The sequence below is a fragment of the Sebastes umbrosus genome, chromosome 13 (assembly GCF_015220745.1).
Source record: "Sebastes umbrosus isolate fSebUmb1 chromosome 13, fSebUmb1.pri, whole genome shotgun sequence".
NCBI classification, from domain to species: Eukaryota; Metazoa; Chordata; class Actinopteri; order Perciformes; family Sebastidae; genus Sebastes; species Sebastes umbrosus.
Window position 1 is genome coordinate 17,630,418 of NC_051281.1, and position 25,591 is coordinate 17,656,008.

The 25,591-nt window shown below is 40.9% G+C and overlaps 1 protein-coding gene across 1 annotated transcript; it reads right to left on the reverse strand.

The window, feature by feature from the left end:
* Window positions 1–20,111: 20,111 nt before the first annotated feature.
* On the reverse strand, window positions 20,112–23,949 carry pcdh8 (protocadherin 8). Its single transcript, XM_037790513.1, has 4 exons — window positions 21,342–23,949; window positions 21,137–21,207; window positions 20,762–20,895; window positions 20,112–20,633 (listed from the first exon to the last, which is right to left on the reverse strand). The coding sequence occupies exons 1-4, from the start codon at window positions 23,709–23,711 to the stop codon at window positions 20,254–20,256; spliced, it is 2,955 nt and encodes a 984-aa protein (XP_037646441.1). The 5' UTR covers window positions 23,712–23,949; the 3' UTR covers window positions 20,112–20,253.
* Between the last annotated feature and the right edge of the window lie 1,642 nt (window positions 23,950–25,591).

Here is a 25,591-nt window from a genome sequence, read left to right on the forward strand (position 1 = left end):
TGTGGGAGAAATGGAACATGAAATATGACAAAACTGTTTTTTTTCTGTGTTTTCTTTAGATATTCAGAAGTAAAGATCAATAATTGATAACACATCTCCTTGTGTTGTACATTGAGAAAATCCAGATATAAAATAAAAGGACAGACTGTTGGTGTTTTCAGGATAATCTCTATAAAAGGATTAAGAGAATTACTTATGCTTCTCAAAAAAACAAGGCTTATTTCACAGTGTAGTAGTAGTAGTAGTAGCAATTGTGAGGACTTGACAAGTGGTCATTGTGAGGAGGAGAAGTGGATCAGATGGGCAACAAGGTGTGGGAGAAATGGAACATGAAATATGACAAAACTGTTTTTTTTCTGTGTTTTCTTTGGATATTCAGAAGTAAAGATCAATAATTGATCACACGTCTCCTTGTGTTGTACATTGAGAAAATCCAGATATAAAATAAAAGGACAGACTGTTGGTGTTTTCAGGATAATCTCTGTAAAGGACATAAGATAATTACTTATGCTTCTGTTCTGAAAAAATAAAAAAACAAGGCTTATTTCACAGCTCAAATATCACAGCTGTTGGTATAACCTGCCTTTCTGCAAGCTATCACACTTGCCTTTCAATGGCCTATCCACATCAATCTCATATCTCATATTGGAAAGATGGACTGACATTTTAGTTCACTCAACATTTTCAACAATGTGCCATTTGCATTTTTATTTCCAGTTGACCAGATCTCGGCGACACACACACACACGCACACACCTGTGGGCTCCCTTTGGGGGATGCAGGTATACACACACTGCACGAGAGTGATTCTGAGAGGAAGCTGTGTCAACATTAGGGGGCGAGCTCAGTGTGGCCCGGTTCCTCATTTAATTCCATGTTGCTCAGGATCTAAATCAACCTTGAGTTGTCCCTGAGTTCATTTCCATTGTCTGAAACAGTGCTGCTTTCCTCCTCTGGGGAGCATCAACTTTGCCTGGCCGGGGTGCAGCCTGCATAAATTGGCCATTTCTGCAGGTAAGAGATAAGGACAACAAAGGGAAACTAATTATCATTCACTCTATGTTAAAACCTCAGGAAAAGGACTACTATTGACAATTGTGTCTGCATTGTCACAGTCATACCGTTTAATATGATCTGAACTCTGAATGAGAGGGCTGGTTCATGTCCATAATAAACAGGCCACATCTTAATGTGTGGCTTGTTTTGTGCAAGAAGCAGACGACTTTGTCATGGATAACCATACTCTAATGAGACCACAGCACCTGCCCTGGAATGAACCGCCATCTCTGCTGCTTTGTTGGCAGTAAAAACAGACACGGATGCATCAGTTGTTTCATGACAAATTGATTTTTACTTGAAAGCACATTATTATGTTGGTGTAAAATCCTACCTGTTGTAATTCCACAGAGGTGGGAGCGACAAAAACAGTAAACGCTCATTTAAGCATACGTGCAATATCTTGGCATCGCTTTCATGCGATTCACTTACCGCTCCGCACAAGCATGATTAGAGGTGAGATTAAGTTGTTTATACCATTCTGGGGGTTTTTTTTGCGCCCGTGCTGGTTGCAGCACATCTCAAGCTGAATACTGATGGTGCTGAGCGGGAATGGTGATCAACACAAGACACTGAATTGTTGCCGCAGAGTAAACATATCTGTTTGGAACAAAAGGGAACACTTTGCAATACTGTACACAAAAATGTGAGTATAGTTACTGAGGAATAAAATGAGTAACTAACTGCTAGTGAACCATTAGTTGATGAGTAAATCCCAATCAAATTTTATAGAGGAGCTAATTAGTTAATTGAGAAATGAGTGAGGAATAAGGAACGACTTGATAATTGATGAATCGTTAATGAGTACTTCTCTTCTCTAATTCCTAGAGGGGGACTACATAGTAGATAATGATGAGTTACTAGAGAACAAACTGGGACATCCCATATTAATAAATCATTAATGAACAGTTCTTGAAAAGATGTGTCTTGATCATACTGACCACTTTCATGAGTCGTTCCTGACTGACTCTGAATCAGCTGCTGAGCGCCACAAAACTAGTAACGACTCATTAATTACCGCTTACTTAAACATTAGTTACTGTTTTTGTGTGTCCCTGCATTCTCGCGTCGGTCTTACCTATTACTTCATCATTATCTTATAATTACTTACCTTTTTTTAAAAAATATATTATGAGAGAAGAATTTATTAGGGCTGTCAAATGATTAAAATATTAAATCACAATTAATCGCATGATTGTACATAGTTAATCGCAAATTAATCACATTTGTATCTGTTAAAAAATGTACCTTAAAAAGAGATTTGTCAAGTATGTAATACTCTAATTTAGAGTAAAAAGAATAAGCTTAAATCATAACACGGCAAACTCAAGCCCAACAGGCAACGACAGCTGTCAGTGTGTCAGTGTGCTGACTTGACTATGATTTTCCCAAAATTGTATGTGATTATCATGAAGTGGGCATGTCTGTAAAGAGGAGACTCGTGGGTACCCATTTTCAATCGCATATCTTGAGGTCAGAGGTCAAATGACCCCTTTGAAAATGGCTATGACAGTTTTTCCTCGCCTAAATTTAGTGCAAGTTTGGAGCGTTATTTAGCCTCCTTTGTGACAAGCCAGTATGAAATGGTTGGTACCAATTGATTCCTTAGGTTTTCTCATATCATATCATACCAGTAGCTTTAAAAATGAGCCCGGTACAATCTAAAAAATCTTAAGTTGCGTTGATGCGTTAAAGAAATCAGTGGCGTTAAAACAATTTTGCATTAACGTGTTATTATTGCATTAACGTTGACAGCCCTATATGATTCATCAATTATCAATTTGTTCCTTATTTGTTCCTCATTTGTTTTTCAATTAACTAATCATTAACTAATCATTAACTACTCTATAAAATGTTATTGAGAGTAACTCATTAACTAATGGTTCACCAGCAGTTAGTTCCTCATTTGTTCCCTGGTAACTATTCACATTTTTGTGTCAGTGTTAACAACAAATTTCTCCATGAGACATTGTGGAAACATGTTGATTTCACACCTGAAAGAGCATGCACAGCAATGTTTCTTTTAGCAGATAAACACGATTTTAAGAACATTATCTTAATCAGTCACAGAGAAAAGATAAAATGTTAAACAGCAACAGCTAAGATTGTCAAAGTAAACAGTAAAAGTCTGTTAATAGAATACTAATCCTACCACTGTACTACTATGATGAATAACCAATTCTATCCAGTTTCTTATAGCCCACTATCATGTGTCTTCTACCCTGTAGTAATGATCCGGATCCCTGCATAATCCATGTGTCACGACTCCTCAGCAGAGTACCCAATTTAAAGGGTCAGTTGACCATGCAGAACGGTTTAGTTCTATTTGTCAAGATGTTGAGAAGCTCACCTCTGAAATATCTGCAGCCAGCCTAGTACAATGGAGGTAAAGGGAATTTCAATTAGAGAATTGAAGAGGAATATATTTAAAAAATCCATTCGCAGCATTTTTTGTTAAACAGTTTCCAGGTTACCCTTGATAACCCACAGAACATATACTGTCCACACTTCTATTTCCTCAGTAGAAAGTAGTTGAGATGAAATCTGTCCACAGAGGTCTTTGACTCCATCCAGAATGACCTTGTTCCTAGAGAGCAGTTTCGCTGTTGCATGTAATTTTCAACGCTTTGACCACCCATAACAAAATTCAATTATCTTCCATTCTGTCAGGGTGGTTGGGCGGCAGAATGGGACATCTTGAAACTGCAGCAGATAAAACAGACACTCAATGCACGGCTCAATATCGCCAGGGGCAAGTGGGAAAATGTTTATTTTGTGAGCTGACCCAAGTTCTTTTATCTGGGGTTTTGTATCCAGTAATATCATATTTTTATCAGCATTTGTCAAGTTCATGTGGTTCAAAGGGTGTTTTTCTTAGATTAAAGGTTGAGTGTGGTGATATTCTTTATTTTTATTATCGGCAAACAATCCAACAAGAGCAAAACCATTAGTGAATATATCCAACTTACAAGTATGGCCTTTATCGTTAAAGGCCTTATTCTTCTGAGCCAAAACTAAAAAGTTGTTGATGCACTGTCAACTCTGTCTCCTAGAAATATTAAAGCTGCAGTTGGCAGAAATGGAGCAAATATGATTGAAAGAAATGTTTTTATAAAACGGTCACTATATCCTGACAGTAATGCATGAAACAGGTAATCTGAACGAAATCATGTGACTTCTGTGCTCCTAATGGCATCTGCAAGATTTCACAGACCGGAGGAAAACAACCAATCAGAGCCGACCTGGAGCCTTGTTGTCTCTGAGCAGCTGTCAATCACTCGCGAACTCCGACCAAACGGTCAAACTAGGCAACGCTAATCAAATATGAATCAATATTCTGTTACTGTAATGCCTATTTCTTGCCTCAAATGTTGCCAGAATCATCTTGTAGTGTACTGTTTAGCTGTAAAATGAGAAAATCTGTGACCAGGCAGCCATGTCTGAGATCAGTTGAGGAAATACCAAGTGGAGCAAACCAGCCGGAGCAAACTAATTGCAGTAACAGCATATTAATTAATATTTGATCAGCGCTGCCTAGTTGTGTTGCAGACTGTGTGATCAGAGTTTGCGAGTGATTGACAGCTTGTTTGATGGTAAAGGATAAAGATGTGTTTTCGTCCTTGTTTTTCTTTACACAGTATGACCAGACCTTGGCCTTCCACTCAGGGCCATTATTCCTGCATCACTGTGGGTTGACTCTTGTCATGCGGGCCTTCGACAGAGAGGCAGAGAGGCTCGCCTGACTGTGGATGCAACAAAAGGAGCCCGTTACACATCTCGCAAGCCTTGTTATCATGATACATGTCGAATAAATTATTTTTGTTACAGGCCAGCTGTGGATTTGCATGTAAATGCAAATCCTCAAGGGTCAATGTGCCAGCTCTCCCAACATTTCAATTCAGAATCAAAACTCAGGAGTGGAGCCGTGCTCTCCAGAGCGTATGGGGTCAGGAGTTGATGCTTTTTGCATTCGATTTTTAGAGAAACTCTCTGGGGCTCCAATAGCTAAGTCAACCTTCTGCCAAATTCTCAAAACTGAAAGTCCGACTTGAAAGCATTTTTGGATTCCTATAGCCTCCAGTGGAGTTGCGGTTGGTGGTCGGTAAGATGGGTTTAATAAATTCTGAACCTAATCTGCATTTTTTTGGGGGGGGGAGGGGTGAGAGGAGCTAAGACTGTGACTGTCTGTTGAGCCTTTTAAAGGGTTTATACAAATATGTGACGAAAAACTCTCAAATTACCTGCTCATCAATCAGTCTGGAAAACAAGCGTGTATTACTGCTCTGATCCAAACACAAAACACATTGAAACTTGCACTCTCTGGAAACAGAATTCACATTCAATTTACATCAAACATGTGAAACTGGAATTATGAATATAATTATGAGAAACAAACATCATAACCTGACAATCATTTGAGTTTCTGCTCTGACAATCAAAGACTCTGATGATACAGTGATGTTCAGGGTGTTAGGGTTACAACAAGGCAGGTTCTTAATTACTTTAAAACCAGCCAAAATGTCAGCAGGTCAAACATGTAAAACAATCCTTGGTAGGCTGCAAAGTAAGCTTCACTTTGTCATGGTTGCTGGCTTTGTGTATTGTTCACAACACAAATTACCAAGTCAAACTAGTTAACACAACAAAATACAATCAATTACAGTCAATAATTGCCTCTTGGTAAGTTGTAAATGAGAGATGGTCACAGTATTGTAACAGAACACGCATGCATTGTACATATTTCAGCCAATCCATACTATTTACCATTTAATCAAGCAGGGTTTATTAAAGAATCTGGATTTGTATTACAAATTAGTGCCGTAATTGTAAATAGCCTGAGCTGGAAAGACTACAGTATTGCAGTCGTCAGGACGAATCACCCTTCCAGAAATACATTGATTATTCATCTCAGTAATGACCTCATGTCCTAACTTATTAGACTTTAGTACTCAGTACAACCTGCCGCACAGCTTCAGAAGCTCCACTAACAATTTGATGCTCACATTTCAAAACAAGCTTAAAACACGAGTCCTTGTCTTTGAGGATCATAGGAATATCATATAATATTTTTAAGTCTGAAATGGAGAGTCAGGCTTTCAACAACGCTAGGCAGCTCAGATGAAGGCATTTTTTTTCTGTCTGACAAGCGTATTGTAATGTCAGAGCATCAAGTCTTTGAGTCACAAGGCGTCAGCACTTACCACAAACCACTCAACACCTTAAGATCTGTGCTGGTTCGCCCTAAAGATAGGAACCCCCCTGGAGTGAGGAACTGGACTGGTGTATGACACCAAATGGGACATCTGTGGGGAACACTACTTTGATGAAATGGCTGAGGAATCTGGACAAGAGACTGAATGAACACTGGGAACCGACAACATCAGCTGTCTTTGAACACTAGACCAAAAGTAGTCAAAGTATAGACTGGGAAGGGGTCAAAGGTCATCGACCAGGAGTCAGTGGACGGCCAGAGAAAGATCTGACACCTGATATTTCATACTTTGGTCTAGGGCTGTCAAAGTTAACGAGGCAATAATAATTTGTTTTAATGCCACTAATTTCTTTAACAACTAACGCAATTTGCGATTTTTAGGTTGTAGCGGACTCAGTTTTAAAGCTAGAGTGAAGATACTGGTATCATATGAAACTGGTATCATAAGAAAGTCCAAGGAATCCATTAGTACCGAGCATGTCGTACTAGTTTGTCACTAAGGAGGATAAATAGCGCTCCAAACTTGTGCTAAATTTTGGCAAGGAAAAACTGGCATGTCCATTTTCAAATTGGTCCCTTGACCTCTGACCTCAAGATATGTGAATGCAAATGGGTTCTATGGGTACCCACAAGTCTCCCCTTTACAGACATGCCCTCTTTATGATAATCACATGCAGTTTGGGGCAAGTCATAGTCAAGTCAGCACACTGACACACTGACAGCTGTTGTTGCCTGTTGGGATTGAGTTTGCCATGTTATGATTTGAGCATATTTTCCATGCTAAATGCAGTACCTGTGAGGGTTTCTGATCAACATTTGTTATTGTTTTGTGTTGTTAACTGATTTCCAATAATAAATAAATACATACATTTGCATAAAGCAGCATATTTGCCCGATCCCACATTGATAGTATTAAATACTTGACAAATCTCCCTTTGAGGTACATTTTGAACAGAAAAAAATGGCGATTAACTATGAACAATCATGCGATGAATCGCAATTAAATATTTTAAACGATTGACAGCCCTACTTTGATCACTGATGATAACAACTGAGCTAAATCCCAAGCTCTGGAAAATACAAGTAAGTGGACGTAGATTTTCATTTATTTAGTCAAACTATTGAAAAACAATGTGAAGGTAAAGCTAATAATAAATATGCATGTACACTTTGAAGAATGCAACACGTTATGGATCTCTTTTAGCCTTGGCCCAACATGCACATTTTGTGAGTCATCGTGCTTTTTCATTGTGTAAGATTTAAAGGAATAGTTTGACGTTCTGGCAAATACGTTTATTCACTTTCATTGCAGGAGCTAGAAGAAAAGATTGGAACAACTCTCGTGTCTGAGCTTTAATTATGGAGCTGGAACTGTGAAGTGATTAGCTTAGCATAAAGACTGGAAACAGTCCAAAGTCCAAAGATCTAAAATATTACCAGTGCCACTAACTAATAGCCTACAGTGTATTAAGTTTGTACACAAACAGTTGTGTAAAAATGACAACTTGTGGTTTTAGACAGTGGGTAACCCCATTGGGTGACTCCTCCAGTTGCAAAAAGAAGTCAGATTGTATAGAAGTCTATGAGAAAATGATCCTACTTCTCACTTGATTTATTTCCTCAGTAAACATTGTAAACATGAGTTTATGGTCTCAATCGCTAGTTTCAAGTCTTCTTCAATACAGCATGATGTTCATTTAGTAAATTATGGTCCCATTTAGAGTCAAATAGACCATAGAGCAGGGGATGATTTAGGGCGTGGCTACCTTGTGATTGACAGGTCGCTACCACGGCGTTGTCCGGTCTTGGAGTTGTCCGTGTTTTCGTCTTAGAATCTCTCGTGTCACTTCTCACCAAGATGGCGACAGCCTAAAACCAAACTGGTTACAGCCAAAAACCAAGATGGCGACGACCAATTAGCCGAGCTCAAGGCTTCAAAACGGCAGTCCACAAACCAATGGGTGACATCACGCTGACTATGTCCACTTATACAGTCTTTGTTTTTCTTGGGGGTGGGGGGGGCGGTGATAGCTATGAAAGGCGGAGAGAGAGTGGATGACATGCAGCAAAGGGCCGTGGGTCGTATTTGAAATGTATATTTATTCTTTCACCCAGCACTTCTGTGCAACGTCTTCAGTGGTTGCCTGGTAACCTCAACGTAATGGCAAGACTCCAGGTAGCCAAGAAAGAGTTACAGCATGTAATTATCCATAAAACCACAAATTGTCATTTTTACCTTTCCTTTTGCATATGGAGTAAAAAAACAAGATGTTAATTAGAAAGCTTTAGAGGTGCTGATAGATGAGGGCCTATTCTGCAGCTTTAGAAAGCTAGCTGTCCCGCCCCCCTGCTTCAAGTCTTTATGCTAAGCTAAGATAATTTCCTCCTGGCTGCAGCTCCAGATCCTATTGGATAAGTCACGCCTACTGTATCCAATAGGCTCTTTTCACAGCAGCTATTTTCAACATGTCATAGCAGGGTATACACAGGTTTAAGTAAAACATTAATTATGGTCCTGTTTATTTTAGTGTGTCACAGCCATTCCAGTGAGCCATCATGCACAAACAGTGCATTCTGGGTGTTGTAGGTTTTCTACCTTTTGAACGATAGAGAACACCACAGCCTTTTTCCTCAGTTTTCTCTGGTATGTAGCACCAATTTCAAAACTATTTGTGCCTTTCTACGGCACAGACAGCCTAGTTTTATGAAAAGATAATCTCTCCAGCAGTGAAATACTTCTTTAAAGTGCAGATACGAGTGGTATCGATATCCTCATCTACCTCTCAGAAAGAAAGCAAAGGGCATTTTCTACCAAATGTTGAACTATTCCTTTAAGAATCATATATAAAGCCTATCTCTTTACTTACAGTAATGGGACTTTGGGAGTACATAAGTTCAGAGTAAACTTATCAAAGACTTATAAATGTTTAAATCTATTTTTATCCGTTATCTCAAACCCCCGTGCTCTGTATCGAAGAGTGAGTTTGATTTGTGCCACAAAAGATCCATATATTATCAAGATAAATATAAGATGTGTGCCAGTTTATTTTTGGGGGGACCTCCGTCTAAATTTCTCCGAGCTGAATCTAGCGCACAGTCTCAGGAAGGTTGTGCCAGATGCCTTGTCTCACTCTTCTTAGCTCAAGTGTCCCACATACAGTGTGTGAGAGAATTGCTGGTTCCACTGCTCTTAGGACCGGCAGAGAAGCAGCAGGTTAGAAAAAAAAACACCTCCCAGGAGAAATGATTCAAGGTATTGGAGAGCCAAAGAGGCGAGTAAAGTGAATGCAATTTCAAAGGGGAAATAATGGAGGTCACGGTGTTTGATGTTGCTATGCCGGCCACGAAAATGACTTGGTTGATGATGGAATCAATCACACCTCCATGGCACTGAATGTTAATGAAGATATGTTTAGTTGTTTTTTTGCATTTTTAATAACAGTGTTAACATCAAACCTAGCCATCCATTGCTCCAGACAGAGTGAAGTGCAGTTATCTGCAGCAGTGCCGGGTGATATCAGCTGACTGAAGCAATAATATCTGAAATGTGACGGGTGTGTTTTGTTTTTTTTCTTCTTCTTTTTTTTTGGGGAGGTGCTATGCTGTTCTTCTCTTGTGTTTTTGTTTTGATGAGTGAACACAAGGTCAAAATGGAGTTTATCCTCTGATATCACCTGCCAGTCCAGACAAGAGAGATGCTCACTCAAGGTGACATTACTTTGGTGTCTGTACTCAGCGTGCCACTACATCTTTCATTTCCTGTGAGCTAAAAATTTACAACTTATCCTTTGACAGGAGGAGTAAACATCTCTAATATGACCCAGGCTGTGATCTTCCTGGGTAAACAATAGAAAACCTGCCTCATTCTCCGTGATCCCTGACAATCCCACAGAAAACAATAAACAAAGCACTTTTTGTTTCTGAAATACTGAGAAAGAAACCCTTAAAAAGATACCTTTAAAATTTCAGGGTATTAGGGAAGTGTATGATAAATCCATCACGGGATTTGTGATGTTGACAATGACTGGATTTCAGTATTCTGTGTGGGATTACTGGAAGGTGAGAGCCGCGGAACGAGCGGCGCTTACATAATTAGATGGAAAAAGTGATAATAGACAGATACAATAGCAGTGTGATTTAGGAGAGCTCATGACATTTCCTTATTCTTCCTGCAGTGGCTCTTTATCTAAGGCCGGGGAAAGTTATTTAGTATGCAACGGATCAATCACCATCCTCAAAAAGTCATTTAAATTAACTTCTCGGGCAGATATCTATCTGTAAAGTGGCCGACAGAGGCAAGGGACTATCAGAAAATTAAAAAGGATGTAACGTTCTTTTCTGTGTGAAACAGAAATGGAACAAAACTGAGCAAAGCATCGGCTACGCAAACACTCCAAGATGTCCCCTAACAGATTGCTTTTTATTTTTTTTGTCTTTGGATGTTTTTCTTATCAGAAATTCAAACAATGAGGAGCAGACTTTTTTTTCTCACACACACACACTGCTCATCATCCTGGTTCCACTGACAACCGTATTGCATCCTATAGCACGCCACTGACATGGTAGTCATCAAATCCATGGCAGCTAAATTCATTTTTCAGTGAAACACTGTCCAACGTATTAATACTTAATAAGAACTGAGGCCAACTGCACCGAGTCTCTCCTTTCAAATTAGGAGGAGTCCAAAGTGAATGTTTGATTCTCACTAAATAAAAATAAGCCAACGGCCATGCAGTGCATGTCTAATTGCAGATGAAGCATCAAATTAAAATGTCAGGGACTAGTTGGAGAAGCGGTGGCTGCGGTGTTAGCGTATAAATTTATGTTTGAGATCATGCCATTTTCAAGGAAGGTGCAATTTGTGCAGCGGTATAACCGGGGCAACAACACCATGTTATTAGCTTCGACAATTCTCAGTCATGTTAATGTCGGGGAAGGAAGGAAGACAGCATGACACCTAGTGGGATGTGAATAACCCATATATCTCACCACCAATTAGTATTAGGCTGTACTGTAAAGTGACAGGAAACTAATTCATAAATACTGTAGCGACATGAAAGAGGAGGGAAGCCATCCAGAGAAGAAAAATAAACTGTCAGTCTCGTACAGATAGGGAAACATCAACGAAGCCTTTCCAATTACTTCAAGGTTAACTGTGAACCACTAATAACTTCAGGGAACCGGAGAAACAAAACATTGTTAGCTAATTACATAAGCAAGTCATTTAGACTGATTGATGCAACATATTATTCTCGGCTCCCTCTCTCTCTCTCTCCCTAATTTCTCTCTTCCATATAGCAGCATAAAGGCAGCGTTTCCTTTGGCAGCTGTCTCCATGACGGCCCACACTGACACAATGAGACACTCTCCCGGCTCAGCAGTAAACCACAATCAACTGGTGAACAACTGGCGCAGATTTATCATCATCAGCCCCGGACCAAAGCTCTATATGTGTGAGCTGACACACTCTGCAGATAGAGGACTGCAGGCACAGCCATTACTGTTTAAGACAAGAGGTCAAGCAGTCTGTTACTGAGGTGAGGAAGCAGCAGCAAGCAGCAAGCAGCCAGTCCTCCATGTGTGTACATTTATGCAGTGATAAACGGAATTAATATTCCTCTGGTTGTCATCCGGATGAGATGAAGCATTCTGTTTTTCAATCGCTTTATATGGACGCCATATAAAAAAGAGGCTTAAAGGGAGATCATTTATGTTTATTGCTATTTTTTTTTTTTTCTTCTGTCACTGAGGTAACATTCAGAATACTCTGCTCACTCATGCACGCAACGATACTTGTTATTTATAAAGACGCACAATAACAGCTCATCCTGAATACGAGCTCAGTCGGGATTTGAGCTTTTGTTGTACAGTATTGTAAATATGCTCAATAGGGATGTGAATTAGTTATCCCCAGTGTTTCTATGGAACCATGAATATGATTTACAGTGAAGGCGAAAACTTGAATATTAATTTGCTCCCCTTATGCTGTGTGTGGGTTTGGTTCTTCATGGCTCTGTTTAAGATGAAGATAAAAGAGACGAATATGGGATCTGTGGCATTGAAACGGCTCGGAGATGTGCCCCCAGCTGAAAAAAGGAGCACTTGATGGTCTGATTGCCGAAGTGTACTCGTCATTTTGTTTGTTCGCCAGACTTGAATGCATCATATAGAAACCCTCCAAATGATGCAACCCCTGCTGTGAAACATTTAAATACCAGGTAGCTCTTAATGAAATTATGTAAACAGCATCAACACTGCTGCCTGGTGAACTTGTCAAAGCACTATCACACAATGAAAGAACCCATCTTAAATAGCAGCGTGATTATAAAAGTACTGACACAGTACATGATGTTACTGTAGAACTCCATTAGAACTGACATTTTGTATTAGCACAGCAACAGCTCATGAATCACACCTCCGTGCTTTAGCAGAGATAGGTCCTTCTAGTTCTAATGAGCCAATCATAAGAGCAATAAATTAAATATGCTTTGTTAAATCATATTGTTCTTATCGTGTTTTCGCCAGGTTGCTGCATATAAAACTGTGGCCCATATGTGTAAATGATGTTTGGGTGTAATGTGTTGAGGTTGCATAGCATGATGTTTCCCCCTAGTGGTATAAATAGAACAGACAGACATGTTGCTTAGTGCTGCTCTAGGCTACATACAGTATCTACTGATTAATCAGGCAGGAATCTTGTTTTGAATAACAAGCGAGGGTGTATGTAACTTTACATCACCTGTATGAATCACAGTTTGAACAATATTCTGTATACAAACAAGACATAATACATGTTTAGGAGAGATAGTTTCATGCATAACCAGCTTTCCTTTATATCACCCAGAGAAATAAGTCCAAATAATGAATAAGCGTCTGCCTCTCTACTTGTCCAGGGTTGTTTTGAACATTTTAAAATTTAGGAAATACCTAAAATAATAATGTAAAAACAGCAATGATTGATGGGGCAGGCTGGAATGGCTAGAGGACTTCTACACCATATCATCTGACATTTCCTTTGAAATGGCTTCTTTTTTGCTATGATGAATTGATGCTACTTCTCTCTCTTTGTCAGTATCTCCATGTGACTTTCGAGATACAAAAGAAATCTAGCACATCGTATTAAAGCTGTAAATATATCAAATCAATCACATCAAATGACTAGATTTAAAACCCACACAAGCACAGATGTCTAGACAGAATGTCACACAGCACCTCATTGTTCATATTCAATCTTGTGAAGGGCTCGTTGCATGGGTGGATTATTGTCTCAAAACAGCATAAAATGCAAGTCTCCTTCAAAAACAATCCAAGGCACACTCTGTTCCGTTTGTGCAAAATTAAAATGCCTTCATTTCGCATGGCAATATGTATTTGAAATGACCAACGCGTTGCGACCGACAAGGATCTTCATCAGGGTCACTGTCAGCAGTAGCTTGAACACCTATATTGTGTTACACTAATCAGTAGAGTGGGAGGGCGGTTGTCTCATCAATAGACAGGAAGTGATACCTCTCTATCGATTACCCCATTTTTGGCATCAAAACCACTATAGTTAGGTTTAGGACAGAACTGCATGGTTGGGCTTAAAACTACTACGTTTGCACAGTGAAAATGACACTGAATGTTGTGAAAATGAGACGCAAACGAACAGCTGATTGTAACGTGACGCACGGGACACGAACAACGGTCTCCTGGATGAAAGCCTTGTATTTGTTGGACCGATCCACCTCCCCTCCCGCCCGGCCGGTGTGTGTCTCTTCGCTCTTAAAGCTACGTCACCACACTTCCAGCGCAGTTTCTCTGAGCGTTTACTGTCGCAGAGGATGGGTTTACATTATAGTTAATGGAACGCCCGGTGCGTTTCATACCGACGCTAAAGGGTGCCATGTGCGGCGGTATCAAACGCCGACGGCCGTGACAAAGCCTCGGTATTTATCGCCCTGGGAATGACAACGGGCTGGAATAACCCATACTATTTAGTATAAAAGAAAGAGATTTAATATGTCCCAATACATAAATGTAGTATGCCAAAAATACCAGGATGTCCTACTACATCCGGTTGTATTTTGCAGTATGCAAGCCAGCATGCTTTTCTGGCTTTTCTGACCCACAATCACAGCGGAGTGACGTATCTATAAAATAAACAAGAAAGGGAGCATAGACAGATGACAACCAATGACAGCTCACTGACAGAAGCCGCAATGACAGACAGTGCATTCAAGTGTAAGTAGGCTACTAACGTACGTATTACGTATTACGTTACGTACGTGTGTATAACGTTAATTAATACATTCATATAGGCTGCTTTCTGAATCGTATACTTTCTCTTTTTACTTCAAATTTTGCACTACGGAGTGCGACAGATATGAGGAAGAGGGTCAAAGTTCAAGGCGCAATGTTATGACGAAGTAGTATGTCCCAATTATGTGTATACTGCGTGCAACAGTAAGGGAAGCTGCAGTACATAAAGAAAAAGTGATGTAATATGGAATGCAACCTAACTTTATTCTCCTCTCTATCGATGAGTTATCACCTCCCACTCTACTGGTTAGTGTAACACAGTATAGATGTTCATTCACTGCTGACAATGACCCTGATGAAGACCCATGTCGGTCGCAACACATTAGTCATTTTAAATGCATATTGCCATGTGGAATAAAGGCATTTTAATTCAGCACTAACCCTGCAGTGTGTCTTTATCATTTTTGAAGGAGACTTGCATTTTATACTTTTTGAGACCATATTCCACCCATACAATCCAGTCCTTCACAAGATTGAATAAGCACACTACACCTGAATGATCCAAAGAGCACCTGCATGTGATCATCACAAAGAACCAGCAGCGCTTCAACTCCATTGTCTTCACCTCATTGTTGATGTTTTTGAAATAATCTTCATCTATTACAGAAACATAATAGTTTGTGTTTGTCTTAAATTCATTTTAAATGTCATCTTCATGGCTAGAACTGCCTCTAAATTCATAATTGAGAGACATAACATATTCAATCTTGCAATCAAAACTTCCAAGTTTAGCTGCACTTTGCACTTCTAAGAATAGTTAATGTCACACTATGATGTGATATTAACACATTATAGTGTTTTCAAAACAAAACCCTTCAATTCTCCAGATTTCCATTAAAGACATTACAGCCGAAAGAAAATGCTCAATAAAGATAAAATGAGCAATTTAATTGGCCATCCATTTTCTGAGTAGCCTTTATTTCTTAATGACTGAATTTAGAAAGCTTTTTGCAATTTGCCAAACCCTTCCTTTCATAAAATATAGGTCCACTCCAATCTAGTTTTTGCAAATACTACTAATTTAACCAGATATTTTACAGCAGCATATCTTGTGTATCCTGTGACAGCTACTATAAAACAATACATATCACAGTCAAAGTAATACCTTGAATCAATTCAAATCCAGGCGTAAAGACGCAGGAGGAGCAGCGGTGTAATTGAGGGCAGCACCCTGTGACCACAGTCTGATGCTCTGACATGTGTAATACAGTGGGCAAACCCTGGACCCAGACTCCCAGTTGAGCAGCTTTGTAATGCTGTATAGGCACAAGCATATGGCATCATTTGGCTTAGAGAGAAAACAATGTTCTCAAGATTTGAACATGAAAATCCAAGGATTTGAGTGAGCAAGAAAACAGGAAAGCATGTCCTTGATGGGTCAATTTTCGGTAGGTTAAAGGAATAATTCCACCTTTGGGGGAATTAGCCTTATTTGCTTTCTTTCCGAGAGTTAGATGAAAAGATCAATACCACTCTCCTGTCTGTCCTTCAATGAAGTTGGAGCCAGCAGCCGGTTAGCTTAATTTAGCCCAGAGATTGGAAACAGGAGGAAACTACCAGGCTGGTTTCTGTTCAAAGGTACCTCCAGCACCTCTAAAGCTCACTAATTACACGTTGTATCCTGTTTGTTTAATCCAAACAAAAAACCGAAGTGTGAAAACAACAATTCAACGTTTTGCTGGAGGGTAAGGTGCAACACCTCCTGGAGCCTCAGCTGGTTGCCTAGCAACCTCAGAGATAACTCCAGCAGGGTCAGGCTACCTGCAAAGAACGTATTATTGCTAAGAAGTGAAAGTAAATTAATCGTTCCATTGCATCACCAGCACCCAGCAGCAGACCTACGCCTCCGCCATTTTGGACTGTAATCGAGTGGACAACATAAACGTCCGCCTACAAAGTGCATTTCAAAAAGTAAGACAAAATGATTTCTATACTATTGTCATAATTTGAATGTCTCTACCGAAATGGCCTGTGTTGACCAATAAAAATATTATAAATATGCATATTATTATAAATATTTACTTACTTACTTATTTATTCATTAAATTTTTTTGTCCGGCCGCTTCCCAGAGGAGCATTAAGTGAGCGAAGGACATAAATGGAAGTTAGACAAATCCAGCACACAGATTTTGAGAGCAATCTCAATCTTTTTCATGTCAAGGACCTCCAAAATAGATGCCCAATAGACCACAGACCATGGATGTAAAAGAGGATGTGTCCTGTGCTTTTGCCCTGCGTGTTAGTAAATAGCCTAAAACTACATTAAGTTCTGTTTATGTCATGCTACTAGCGCTACTAGCTACTGGCCGATAGTTTGGGAACAGAGCCATTAATACATCCATCACGGTACAGGCTTACAGCATACAGCCCATGGTTTATTATAAGATAATAAAAGTGATGAATTACAGCCGTTAAGAAAGTTTTTGACACAACTGTCATGTTGAGATCAGTTGAGGAAATACCAAGCACCGGGCACCAGCTGGAGCAAACAAGCTGTCAATCACTTGCAAACTGATCACACAGTCTGCAACACAACTAGGCAGCGCTGATCAAATATTAATTAATATGCTATTACTGCAATGAGTGTGCTCCGGCTGGTAGGCGGTGCTTGGTATTTCCTCAACTGATCTCAAACATGGCTGTCTGGTCACAGATTTTCTCGTTTTACAGCTAAACAGTACACTACAAGATGTTTCTGAAAACATCTGAGGTGAGAAATAGGCATTCAAGTAACAGAATATTGATTCATATTTGATCAGCGCTGCCTAGTTTGACCGTTTGATTGGAGTTTGCGAGTGATTGACAGCTGCCTCCGTTGAATGAACAGCCAATAGGAACGCTCTCTCTCTGATGTGACCTGTGATTGGCCAAAGTCTCCCATCGCGGGCTAGATGTTTTAAAGCCTGAAAACAGAGCCATGAGGAGGAGCAGAAGTCTAGTTATCTCTCAGAACACTTGAATTACCATATGCTAAAAGGTTATTATGGAATTCTTTGCCCGATGATGCCAAAACTATTGTGCCTGCTGCAGGTTTAAGTATCAGACATCGGCGTGGGAGTGAGCTCGGTTTGATATAACTTTTTGTAAATGAAGCAGACATCTCAATGGTGCACGAACAATTTATCCTTCTAGACAAACTGTCGAGTGGAAAACAAATGGCGTTATTCTTTCACACACCAGGCCCACAATTCAAAGCGTCTAAAAGTCAATATCCACACTTGGCAGTTGAGACAAAGATGAAGATGAGGTGCGAGCGGTACAAAACGTTGCATTGTGGGACGGGCCTAAAGCACTGAATGACATCGATTCACAGAGGCTCCATCTTTGCACACTAAGGTACACTGGGGATTTAAAGTTGAGGCGCTAAGAGGCCATAACAACATAATCACAGTCATACAGTAGGCCATTTGTCAAAAATAAACCAAACACCAACAGGTGCGGAGGCTAGAAATGACGTGTGTACATCTGACTCATTTGTCAGCAGACTACTGATAAGCTGAAAAGCAGCTCTAAAACACTCATTTTTCTATTACCCCGGGAGATTTCAGATGTTTTGCCAGAGCTGCTGCAGGACATGGACGTGCATTTGGATACGACTGAACACAGCAGTGACTTTTCAAACAGACACACATTTTATACCAAAACTGCGCAGATGAATATACCTTGTGGCACAAATTGTCAGGTCAATGCACAACTATTTGACCTACAAGGAGCATATGAAGCAATGATGAAAGGAATCATATTGTATTGATTGATAAATGCATTTTCTCTCTCAGTACAATTGGCTATCTGTCAGACCAGTGCACATCACTGGGGGCACAAATATGACCTTCTTTCTTATTGCCTGCCTTTTACGCCACACGGCATTGAATCCTCAGCGGATTTGATGCCTAAAATAAAGTTAATAACTTTGCAATTTCCAAACTGCCGTGACTTTGCAAACTAGGAGTATTAAATAAAAAAAAAGAAAGGTGATCAAAACTACTTATGTTTTTTGAACACTGTCCTCTATTCATGAGGCATATTGTGGTAGCGTGTGAGAACTCTGTTTAGTGCTTTACGGTTATGTAAAAAGGCATCTAATCCACTCTATTCCAGCTTTTATCACAGCTATCAAAAAAGCAGGTATTTATGCTTATGCAAATGAGCGCTGCTCTTAGCCCTCGTTTCCTGCAGATGAACAGAAAACAGAGGAAAAAAAAAATAATGGCTCAGTCTGCCGTCAGCTTCCACTGATAGCTCTTCCTTGGCAGCAGTTTTGGAAACTATTTATTTTCTCCTCAGGACGAGCCCTTAGATAGCTATTATGTACTTTTATAACAACCCTTTTACTCTTGTCTCATTTGTCATACATCACAAGCTCATTTAAAAGTGACCTTAAAAATAATGAGGACAAAATACTGTGACAAAGTAGTGCACGAGCGCATGGAAATCAGCAGGTATTTAATATTATTTAAAATGCATATTTGCAATTAGCCTTCACTTAAATGTTGATGAAAAGCAATATTAAAGCGAGGACTGTACATTTGATGTTGTTGATGAAAACTCGTGCACCTCCCCGCGGACGTGGTCCCTTGATTGAGAGATGTATTTAATTGATTTTATCTTGCATAATTTAGTTAGACTTTCTGGTTTCTTGCATCTGCGTGTCCTGGATTTACTAAAGTTCTGTTGCTGCTCTATTTTTAGGAGATGTAAGTAAGAAAATAATGCAAATGTTGTATAATTTGTATGCTACAGCTGCATATAAAACCGGTATCCGGGGTGATGTTTGTCAGTGTTGGTTATGGTTTTTTACACTCATCAATAAATCATTCGGGACCACAGACAGTTTGCACTTGCCCTACATACTCGTGGTTGTATTGAACTTAATAAAAGTGACCTGTTCTATAAAATAGGACAGTAAGCAAGTGACTTATCAATGTCAGAGTATTCAGAGAAAGGGTCACATGAGGAAACTATATTTCATCCTGTGTATGTTTTGTCCCATTTTACAGCTGAGTCAATACACAAAAGCTAAACATTTTGCCCCTCATAGCAACAAATGACAGTTAGGAATTTGTCAACCTAATTCGTGCTGTGTTGTGTACAGTGATTATGATTATTTAGAAGAGTCGCGGCAGGTGTGACAGCACCCAGCGTGATTTTATGAGAATAATGGTTTATACTTTCCACTTGCGCACACCAGCTCCACGCTCTCATTTGCATGCACGAAACTCAACCGAGCAACCTAGGAGTCTTCAAAGGCAGTCTCCCAGGTAATGCAGCGGCTCGAGATTTTACATCTGATCATCGCTGACTGGAGTCTTGATCATGTAGATTCAAACTGGAGGGAGAGTTCTACATGTTTACAAATGCAGGCTTGGGTTTCAACTAGCGAGGGAACGCATATTTAATCTTCAAAATGTAATATGTCTCAGTTTAATAGATTCATTGTCTGATTAGTCAAACCATCATATTTGAGAAAAAACTGTTGAATAAACGACCTTTTTTATGATTTTCAATCACACTTTTATTGGATAAATCTGTGTGCATCATAGAATACAATGTAACAGAATACATTTTAAAATTATTCCTTTCAACTAAAAAACAATATGTACATCTGTTGACCGTATAGCAACAACCAGATTTACAAATATTTACATCTTCCAGGTACATCTCAATTAGCTTATCAACACAGTTTTTTAAAATATAGTTGCAACCTCTAACGCCGTAGCCACGGTTACAATATTTGGACTCTGGTTGTTTGATTGAGCACCTCCAACACCTCCAACACTGGCCTCACGCTGCTGCTGCTGCTGCTGCTGCTGCTGCTGCTGCTGCTGCTGAGGGAAGTAAGAAGGAAGGGTCCCGGCCCTGGAGAAGGTCTGCATGCTGCTCCTCGATTTTGGCTGATTCGTGCCATAACCAGAGTCCTTCCAAAAGTGGGGGTAACCAAGAGGATTGTTGAAGACTGGTGCATGGGAGAAGCCTATTGTGTACGCATTGTCTCTGGGGCCTCTGAAGCTCTGCTGTGGCACCGCACAGTATGTGCCTTGGCAATCCCCAGACAAGCTGGATGAATCTGGAATAAAAGTGAAATAGATAACAAAATAAGGATGATGCAGAAATGCATTACCACAATTTATCATTTATGTCATTCTGGTGGATATTTTATGTTTAATTCAGTGGTGTGTGATGCATAAAACTCACTTTTTAGCCTTGGCTGGAAGGTGCTGAAGCACTTTTTGCCTCCATCGCCGCTGATGTCAGAGTCGCTGTCGTTAAAGTCACTGTCCCCTTTGCCGCTGTCCTTCACGCTCTGCTGGTCGCTGTTGCCAATGCCACTGCAAATACAATCAACAGATACAGTGTGAGCCACCGCTGCACCACATTAGCTTGATTATTGACGTCTCTTTTTTCACACATACAAGGCCGCTATATCCTACCCATCTCTAACCTCGTTCCACAGGAACGCCACGAGCAACAAAATGCATGCACGCTGCATGTTAAGTACCCTCAGTGAGATTCGACTGTGAATAAAGCGGCATCCTATCTGAGAAAAGAAATTACATTCGGTTGTCTTACCTCACTTGCAAGCAGTATTTGTCACCTTGCCACACAGATGTTGCCTGGAAATGCTTGGAGGGCAGGAACATCTAAGGGAACAAACAAAATGACAGCATGAGAGCTTAGTTTCCATTTCTGGCACAAAGATCAAGGCAGCACTTCTGGAACATCATATGCATATGAAAATAAAAAAAGATGAGAAATGCTCTTGTAGTTGACTCACCTTTGTTTCCGAGTCCCCGCTCCTCTCCTCGTACAGGCAGGAATCATCCAGAGAGGAAGAGGTTCTCTCATGGAAGAAGCCTCGCTGCCCGGTGTAGATGTTTGGTTCCGTCGAGCCGAGCATGGGCATGGGCCTTCCGTCGAACAGGCCGAGACACACTTCCCTCTTGGAGCCACGGCTTCTCCCCCCACGGCTCAGTTTGCACGTCACAACGACGACCACTATCGCAATCAGCAACAACGCGCAGCCCCCGCCGAGCATAATGATGACAATTAGAGAGCCGTCCAGAACGGAGCCTTCGTCGTCACTCGCCCGCAACACGATGACGACCTGGTCTTCGGAGGGCTGCGTGTCTGAGACGACGAACCTAATGGTGGCACTGCTGGAGAGCGGGGACCTGCCACCGTCGCTCACCGCGATTTTCATTTCCAGCACGTGTCCGATTTCAGACGTCAGCCATTGCTTCAAAGCGATCTCACCGGTGTCTTTGTTCATCGCGAAAAGCTGCGGGTCGCCTTGCACGATGTGGTAGCAGAGCTCGGCGTTCGCTCCCTCGTCCGCGTCTTCGGCCGAGACGCGGAGGGCGAGGTAGCCTGCGGGTGCGTTGAAAGGCAGAGGGATGTCAGCCGAGTCGTTCGCAAGGACGGGGAAGGTGAAGTACGGGTAGTTATCATTCACGTCCACAACTTTGATCCGGATCGTGGATGTGCTGGAAAGGGACGGGGAGCCTCTGTCTTCGGCTTGGATGACCACCTCAATCTCATCAAGAGTCTCATAATCAAAAGACCTTAGAGTGTACATAGAGCCTGAGAGTGAATCCACAGAGACATAAGTGGACACTAGAGATCCTCCTGGCACCTCTGAGTCTATGAGTTTGTAGGAAACTTTGGCGTTCTTTCCCACATCAGGATCTCGGGCCACAACAGTGGTGACATATGACCCCGGGATGTTGTTCTCCAGGACTGAAACTTCAAAAAGGGACTTACTGAAGAGAGGTGGGTTGTCATTCTCATCAGTCACCCGGATGGTGTACTGTCTCACAGTCTTAAAGGGCGGACTCCCAAGGTCCTCTGCAATCACAGTGAGATTATACTCTGGGATCTTCTCTCTGTCTAGAGTAGTGCTGGTGATGATCATGAAAGAGTCTCCATATGCCTGCTGCAGGGTGAAATGCTCGTGCCCGAGCAGGCTGACGCGCACGTACCCGTTGGAGCCAGAGTCTCTGTCCGAGGTGCTGATGAGAGCCACGAAGCTCTCCATCGCTGCAGCCTCTGTGATGTAGGCGATTCCATCACTGCTGGAGGTCATCGGTTTGATGCTGATCTCCGGCGCGTTATCATTCACGTCCACCACTTCTATTTGCACTTTGCAGAAGGAGGGGACGGAGTTGGAGCTGCCTGAATCTGACGCTTTAATATCCAGCTCATATGATCTCCTTTTCTCAAAATCAACCAGCGTCTTTAAAGTCACATCCCCGGAGAAAGCGTCGATGTGGAAGATGCGTAAAGCTTCTGGAGAGAGCGCGTCGGCGAACGCGTAAAACACCTCTCCGTTCGCGCCGTCGTCCGGGTCAAACGCGTGGACTTTGAGGACTTTGTGACCAACCGGGGAGTCTTCATTCAGCTCAACTTTTAAGGTGCTGTGCTCAAACGTCGGGCTGTTGTCGTTAAAGTCCAGCACGATGATGTTTACAGTCATAAACCCGGACTTTGCTGGCGCGCCTCCATCAGTCGCGGTCACTTGGATGATGTATCCATCCTCCAGCTCTCTATCGAGCTCTCTCATCAGCACCAGCTCTGCAAACTTCCCTCCATCATCCCGATCGTGCACTTCAATACTGAAGTGACTAGATGGTGAGATGTTGTAGCTCTGGATGTAGTTTTCCCCCACGTCCTGGTCCAGAGCGATCTGCAGAGGAAACCTGGAGTCCAGAGGCACGTTCTCAGAGATCTCCAAGGTGGTGCGGTTGCGCGTAAAGTGCGGAGAGTGGTCGTTGATGTCCTTCACCTCGATCTCCACGTGGATGAGTTGGAACTTTTCTTTGGAGAAGGCCACCACGTCGAAGGAGATGAAGCAGCGAGGGGATCTGGAGCACAGCTGCTCTCTGTCGATGATCTCTGAGACGCTCAGGAGTCCGTCCATCTCTCTCATCTCGATCACAGAAGAGAAGTTGTTGTTTTCTTGCATGAAGCGGAACGACGTGTCGGGGTCATCAGCTGGATCGATTTTGAGATCTTGAGACAGGTTTCCGATCTCTGTGCCGGGTGCATCCTCCTCATAGGTGAAATACCTCGTAGTTGTGCACTGAGCAGAGTGTAAGAATAAAGAAAGCAGCAGAACAACAACTCCTGCAATCTGGCAAAATCCCATGTTGGATGGGTTACAAAAAAAAAGTCATAAATGATGCAAAAACAAAGCCACCACTTTTTGCTGTGTTGCTGTCAGGAGGTCGAATCACAACTGTGTCAAACTGTGACTTTGCTGTGGGATTATATACGCCCTGGTATATATGCAAATAGCCACCCCCCACAACCCCCCCTCGACCAATGGCCTTCCAGAGGTCCACCCAACCAACAGGGTAACATTTGGCTCTGCAGCAAACTGCTGCTACACAAAGCACTAAATGGTTTAGGGCCAAAATACATTTCTGACCTTCTGCTATGTTATGAACCATCCAGACCTCTCAGGTCATCTGGATCAGGTCTGCTTAGTGCCCCCAGAGTCACAACTAAACATGCAGAAGCAGCATTCAGTTTTTATGCACCAAACATTTGGAACAAGCTCCCAGAAACCTGCAGCACCAACTCCGAGTTCTTTTAAATTAGTTTACTGCTGCTGCCTTTTATTAAACCAGATAATGATCTAATACTGCACTAGAGCTTTTACTCGTGTGTTATATTCTATTTTAGTTTCTATCCTAGCTTTTGTTTTTATTTTCTAATCTTTAATGTTTTTATAACTGTTTTAATTATGTCTTAATGTTCTTTTGCACTTTGTTGCAATGTTCTTGAATATTTATGTAAAGCATTTTGAATTGCCCTGTTGCTGAAATGTGCTGAAATGTGCTCTACAAATAAAGCTGCCTTGCCTTGCCTTGCACTTTTGTGGGAGCAAATGGTTTGTTAGATAAACTGATTGCTTTGGAGCTTTAAATCGGGGCTGATAACACTGTGACTTAAATAAATCTGCTACATGGCAATTAATTAACTGACTAAACCACTTAAGAGGACTGTATTTAATAGGACTACAGTGAGGAAAAGCTGAAGTCTACCTGTTGAAATTGAGATTGATGAGGTGTGTCAGGCAGTAAGGAGGAAATTATGCAAAAAATCCACATGACAATAGAATTATAATTGCTTCAAAAGTAAACAAACGCTCACAACTCTCACCATCATGAACACCATTAGTATCATAAATGTAGTTTTGCTTTGCTGTACTTCTAAAAAAAATGTAAGGTATAAGAAGAAGGGATTCACCGATGCTACTTTTTCAGTCTCCAATAAGCTGTATGCCTCACTGTGTGTAAGTGACTGGGATCATTCTTTTATGTGTAAGGAAACATCAGGCTTAACTTAAACGTTGCTTTCTTAACTTTTGTAAAACCAAATGTAACAACTAAATATGTAGATATAAATCTCTCTGAATTGTTATTTATTAATAAATATTACAGGACTTTGTTGAATACCTGGTTCTGATTGATCAATCACGGTGTTCTACGGTCTGTTATTTCTTTATAGAAGACCGTTGCTATGTATAACAGACCGTTGCTATGTATAACAGGCCGTTGCTATGTATAAAAGACCGTTGCTATGGGCGCAGTTCTGATGCTGGACTCTGGCGGACCATTTTTGCTTTAAATATTGATTTGTTAAGTAAATAGATGTATAATAAGCGGGATAATTTAGGGTTTATTTCAAAACAATGATCGCACTGTACATTATCATAATAAATAGTGCACCAGCAACTTGGTAAAAAAATCTTCAAAATTATCAGGAATTACAATTCAAATGAAAACCTTTTTAATGCAGCAACAAATTGGTCACAACTTAAACAGGAATTAAAATTCCAGTATATAATGCACATAGTATATAAACATCGGCCCCACTGTCACAGATACCTGATCCAGCCATTTGAGTCAGTATCAGCTTGATATATGATCGGTATTGGTGCATCCCTAATAACAAGTAACAGCTGTGGTGGAAGAAGTGCTGAGGTTATTTTTTATTTAAGTTGAAGCATCTATACCACAA

Bases quoted from the DNA above. Each gene is read 5' to 3' on its own strand.
- pcdh8 (XM_037790513.1), bottom strand. From the start codon at position 23,711: ATGGGATTTTGCCAGATTGCAGGAGTTGTTGTTCTGCTGCTTTCTTTA. The intron at 21,208-21,341 runs GTGAGTCAACTA...TTGTTCCCTTAG, and splicing joins GCGGGGACTCGGAAACAAAG to ATGTTCCTGCCCTCCAAGCA. The intron at 20,634-20,761 runs GTGAGTTTTATG...CTTTTATTCCAG, and splicing joins CTTCCAGCCAAGGCTAAAAA to ATTCATCCAGCTTGTCTGGG.